This window comes from Morus notabilis, unplaced genomic scaffold (assembly GCF_000414095.1).
Source record: "Morus notabilis unplaced genomic scaffold, ASM41409v2 Scaffold3638, whole genome shotgun sequence".
NCBI classification, from domain to species: Eukaryota; Viridiplantae; Streptophyta; class Magnoliopsida; order Rosales; family Moraceae; genus Morus; species Morus notabilis.
The window spans coordinates 607-6792 of record NW_010363783.1 but is presented as its reverse complement, the minus strand read 5'-3'; the positions used below and the strand labels follow the sequence as shown (position 1 = coordinate 6792).

The window sequence follows — 6186 nt, the reverse complement described above, 5'->3', positions numbered from 1 at the left end:
TTGTAGCACTATTCCGATGGATTTCCTACGTGATTTTTGGCTTCATCGCGAAAATCAGCGATGATTTTATCTTCTCCAGCAGTGTTGTTTGGGAATCTAAAGGCTCGTTCTTTTAGAGTTTAACTTGAATATAATTCTTGAGTTAAATTTAGTTATAACTTAAGTTGAACTTGTAACTTGAGTTTGTGTTTGGTTATGTACATTTAAGTTATGATTTAAGATAAAAATCTTTTTGAGTTTGTATTTGAGTGAGTCAAAACTTGAATTTATATTTAAATAGTATTTTAATAAAAACTCAATGCTGATGAAAATTTTTAATATGGTATATGGGTCGGGTTTTATTCGTCTTTTCGTTGTCAACGCATAGAAACAAAAATCATCTCAATCAGAATGAAAACGAAAAAATTATAGCATTTTTAAGAATAGAAAAAATATTGTTCATTAATTTGAGTTCGAGTTTCTGAACTCGAGTTGAAGGGGAAACTTGAACTCGAGTTTTAGTCCTAAACTCGAGTTTTAGTCCTAAGCTCGAGTTTGAACTCGAGTTTAAACTCAAATTTAAACTTAAAAGAACATAAACTCGAATAAAATTGTAACTCAAATTATCTTTTTTTGAGTTTTTCACTCAAAAGAACAAACCCTAAAGTTTATTTGGGGTAGTTCTAGAGTCGAGGGTATTTCAGAAATTTTTGAATTGTCAAATTCAAAATTGTTACTAATGGCTTTTCCCCAAAAATTTAATAATAATTTTTATTTTCCACTCCCAATTTATTATTTCTCTCGAGCAAACACTAACTTTAATTTATCTCTTATGCTATGTTTGGTAGGAAGGAAAGAAAATAGAATAGAAAAAAAATATGAAAGTAATGGAAAATATCAATGATAGAAAGGAAATTGATTTTCTTTTATGTTGTTTGGTATGAGAATATGGAAAGAAAATGAGCTTATCTTCACTTATTTGGTATTGAAAGTTAAATTGAGAGGAAAGAAAAAATCTTACTCGTAAATTACTTTTATACCCTTAAATTTTTTGCTTGGATGTTGATAGAGAAAATGGTAGTTTAGTAACTTTGCTCACTTTAATGAGTTGTCCCCATTTTTCATCCCATTTTCTGCCCACTTGTGGAAAGAAAAAAAATAGTGGGGCCCACATGTATTATTTTTCACTCCATTTTCTCTTCCTTTCTCTTTTCTCTCCTACAAAACAACCTATATTTTTATTTTCCCTCCTAAAATCCCTCAACCTTCTTCCTTCCTTCTATTTTTTTTCCTACCAAACATACTCTTACATACTAACTGATGTGATATATTAGTTATTATTTTTTTATTGATAAATATAAACTTTTATCATTAATTGACGTGTCAATATTTAAATGTACACTAATGTAAAAATGTAAATTCACATACTAAATTAATTAATATAGTGTCCTAACATTATTTTATTTCCCTCCTCCTCCCATTTAGTAGTCATTAATGAGATATCCGTGTTGTTGCACGGATGTTTGTTTATTTATTTTATGATGAGATTAGATACAATAATATAATAATTAGTTACAAATAAGTGATTACATTGTAAAATGAAAAAAAAAGTATGAAAATGATATTCAAAGGTTAAAACAAATGACGATAAATGATCAAAATTATTTTTACACATTATCGTGATTGTATTACGTATGTATATATATTTTTTCACTTAAAAATAAATAAGTAAATAAACATAATAAATAATAATAATTAGGAAAAAAATAATGATTTCAAATTGCGCACGTGATCTATTCAAAATAATTAATATACAAATTGTTTTAAAAAAAAAGAAAGAAACAAAAATGTAAAAAACGTATAAAAGAAACATGTTAGAGTACAATGACCCGAATTTTATTTGGTCCGGCCCAAAGAGCTCGCGTTGCGGCATATGTGACAGAGCTTTAAGAATGAAATTTTTTTAGGGGTCTATAGTGGTAGCTGAGTGATCAAGCTGATAGGCCCATAAGGACCTATTTTGTTTAATTTATTTGTTAATTCAATTGGACGTGATTTTATTTTATTATGTGTATTTGTTGAATGTAATTTGATTATTTATAGTATTTTTATCTAAGTCGTATTAGAAATTTCTCGCAAAATGGTGTTAAAACGGATAAACTTGAGCTACAAATCCATTAAAATTTATTCATTAATTATAAAAAATAATAATAATTTAAAATAATATGGGATTTATCACAGGCTGTTGGATCTAAAAAGTCAGTGGTTGCGATTGGTGCGTGAAACGCACGCGCAAGAAGATGTGCGCCCAGAGTGGAGCAAGGGACAAAGTCGTCAGCATCATTGGAGGTGGGGCCTGCCGCTTGATTCTTCTGACAAATTGAAGCACGACACGTGCTAAGGCTGTCGGCCACAATTGGAGATGCATGGGATCATCTGTTTCAGTTTCACGTGAGCGCGTTCTTCTTCACCTTTAAATTTATGACATTTGGCGGCGTTATTTATCTGGCGATATGTATTGTGTCACGTGGAGCACATTTAAGAAGGTGCCCAATTGTGTTTTGACACGTGGACTTTACAATAAATCTCGCTGCACACAATCATTTTCACACTAGAGAAACAAAATAACGCGGTCATGGTGGGGCAGTAGAAATGACTAAAAAGTCCAACTGAAAAAATAAGAAACCGATGACAAAACGATAAAAACAACAATCAAAGGACACAGACAAATTTTTTCCAAAACTTAAGGAGAGAAGGACCATACACTATTTAAATAATAGTAAACCCGGTGCCTCCTTTAGTAGTATATATAATGTTGTAATATATAAAATGGTTTAATAATTGCAACGTGATTTAATTTGTAGCATAAAAGTGAAAATCTTTAGGATAACTGTTACATAATTTCCCAACTTCTCTTCAACTATATCACTTTTGAAGACTACACACCAAACTACTTGACCCATTAGGCCCAAAAAGGACTATTAGGTCCTCCCTCACTTCCATGCAAGTGACATTTCAGGCCCGGTCCATTTACATAATAAGCACTCTCGCCATCTGCAACTCTGCAACTCCGGAGCATCAAGCTTCAACCTTAGACCTCCATGGCCGAAACTTAGACCGTCATTTTGAATCCGAGATGAGGACAATTCGTCCTCACTGTTTCATCTCAGACCTTCGGTTTCGCCGATGCCACAAAAATCTCTGCACTCTTCCTAAATCATTGGCCGGAGACAATGACGAAAACGACTCTCACTTCGTGTCGATCCTCAGCGGCATCGTCCGAGGAAACCAGAGCTGGAAAACGGCTCTCGACGACGCCTTCACTTCCGCCACGTTGAAGCCCCACCACGTTGAGAAGCTTCTCATCCGAACTCTCGACGACTCCAGGTTAGCCTTGAGATTCTTCAACTTCTTGGGCCTTCACAAGGAGTTCAACCACTCGACGGCGTCGTTTTGCATTCTGATTCACGCTCTCGTTCAGTCTAACCTATTTTGGCCGGCGTCTTCGCTGTTGCAGACCCTCCGCCTTCGAGGTTTGAGCCCTAACGAATTGTTTGACTGCTTTCTGAATTCTTATGAGAATTGCAAGTTTGGTTCGACTTTGGGATTTGATTTGTTCGTCCAAAATTACGTGCAGAATAAGAAAGTCTTTGATGGTGTTGTGGTTGTGAGGCTCATGAGGGAGAATAGATTATTGCCTGAGGTTAGAACTTTGAGTGCCCTTTTCAATGGGCTTGTGAGAATTAGACAATTCAATGTTGTTTTAGAACTTTTTCACGAGTTTGAGAATGTGGGTATCTCGCCTGATGTTTATATGTACACTAATGTTGTTCGAAGTTTATGTGAATTGAAGGATTTTGACCAAGCTAAGGAAGTGATTAAGAGTGCTGAATCAAATGGGTGTGCTTTGAGTGTAGTTACATATAATGTGTTGATTCATGGGCTGTGCAAGAGCCATAGGGCTTGGGAGGCTGTTGGAGTTAAGAATTTGTTGGGTCAAAAAGGGTTAAAAGCTGATGTAGTCACATATTGTACTTTGGTACTTGGGTTTTGCAGAGTGCAGGAGTTTGAGATTGGTGTGGATTTAATGGATGAGATGATGGAATTGGGGTTTGTCCCGAGTGAGGCTGCTCTTTCGGGTCTGGTGGATGGGTTGAGGAAGAAGGGGAAGATTGAAGATGCTTTTGATTTGGTAAATAAAGTGAGTGGAGTCGGAGTTGTACCTAATTTGTTTGTTTACAATTCGCTGATTAATTCTTTGTGCAAAGATGGGAAGATAGACAAGGCGGAGTCGCTTTTTAGTAACATGGATAAGAAGGGTTTGTTTCCGAATGACATTACTTATTCCATTTTGATAGATTCTTTCTGTAGAAGGGGTGAACTAGATGTTGCAGTGCGCTATCTTGACAAAATGAGTGACACTGGGATCAGAGCAACGGTGTATCCGTACAATTCTTTGATCAATGGGGAATGTAAATTCGGGAGTTTAACTGCAGCAGAGACTTTCTTCACTGAGATGATTAGCAGAGGATTGGTGCCAACTGTTGCAACCTATACATCTCTGATAGATGGATACTGCAAAGCTGGAGAAATCCACAAGGCTATTAGGCTATATCATGAAATGATAGGGAAGGGCATTGCACCAAATGTTTACACCTTTACTGCACTTATCTCTGGTCTTTGTCGTGCAAATAGGATGCCTGAAGCGAATGATTTGTTCGATGAAATGGTAAAAAGGAATATCATGCCTAATGAGGTGACTTACAATGTCATGATAGAGGAGTACTGTTGCGAAGGCAACACAACAAGAGCCTTTGAACTGCTTGATGAAATGGTAGAGAATGGTCTTACGCCTGATACATACACTTATAGACCTCTAATAAGTGGTCTGTGTTCTACAGGCAGAGTTTCTGAAGCCAAAGAGTTTGTAGATGACCTTCATAAAGAGAATCGTGACTTAAATGAGATGTGTTATAGTGCACTGTTACATGGTTACTGCAAGGAAGGGAGATTAAAGGACGCATTGAGTGCATGTCATGAAATGATTGAAAGAGGAGTCGACATGGATCTGGTTTGTTATGCCATACTAATTAATGGAACTCTAAAGCAACAGGATACAAGAAAGTTATTCAGTCTCTTGAAGGCGATGTGTGATCAACAATTGAGGCCTGATAACATTATATATACAAGTATGATTGATGCATATGGAAAATCAGGAAAGTTAAAGGAGGCATTTGGAGTTTGGGATATAATGGTTGGTGAAGGATGCATTCCTAATGTTGTAACGTATACTGCTTTGATACATGGATTATGCAAGGCAGGATATACGACTCAAGCTGAGCGTCTTTGTGAGCAGATGCTGATTAGCGATTCTCCTCCCAATCGCATAACATATGGTTGTTTCTTAAACCACCTTATCAATGACGGAAATATGGAGAAAGCCACACAGCTGCACAAGGCCATGCTTGAAGGGCTTTTAGCCAACACTGTAACATATAATATGCTCATTCATGGTTTCTGCAAAATGGGTAAATTTGAGGAGGCTTCTGAGCTCCTGGTTGGGATGATGAACAACGGTATTTTTCCAGATTGCATCACCTATTCAACCCTTATTTACGAGTATTGTAAAAGGGGCAATTTGCAGGAAGCTACTAGACTATGGGATACCATGCTAGATAAGGGTTTAAAGCCTGATGCACTGGCGTATAACTTTTTGATACATGGTTGCTGTGTCACCGGAGAACTGAACAAGGCATTCGAATTGCGTGATGACATGATGAGAAGAGGGTTGATGCCAAATCAATTCACATATAGCTCACTCATGCAAGGAACGTGCTTGGCAAGCACAGTACAGCCCGCTGGTGGCTAGGCATGCTTGAAGAATCATCTCTATTACGTCTGTTTAATAAAGAACCAAGACATTTCCATGACCCTCCTATTCCGAGAAGATGGTTGAAACTGTTCCCTTGGGAAATTTTGTACATTACTTCGACTTTGTAAAGTAGGAGTTGATGAAAGGGTCCCTAATTTTTATCTTTCCTTTCTATTAGACTATGAGCCAATTTGGTAGTGCTGTAGATTTTAGAAAAATTGTTATTAGTTGTGCTGAAAAAGAAATAACTATTATAAAAAAACAGCTGAGCGTTTGGTAAAGTATAAGAAGTATTGATTACAAGAGTATTATGAAAGTTTCATTAATTGTACTTC

General features: G+C 36.2%; 1 protein-coding gene across 1 annotated transcript; it reads left to right on the top strand.

Moving 5' to 3' along the window:
* The first annotated feature begins 3064 nt into the window (after positions 1–3064).
* LOC21384246 (putative pentatricopeptide repeat-containing protein At5g59900) lies at positions 3065–5920 on the top strand. Its single transcript, XM_010104985.2, has one exon. The coding sequence runs from the start codon at positions 3116–3118 to the stop codon at positions 5846–5848; it is 2733 nt and encodes a 910-aa protein (XP_010103287.2). The 5' UTR covers positions 3065–3115; the 3' UTR covers positions 5849–5920.
* Positions 5921–6186: the final 266 nt, after the last annotated feature.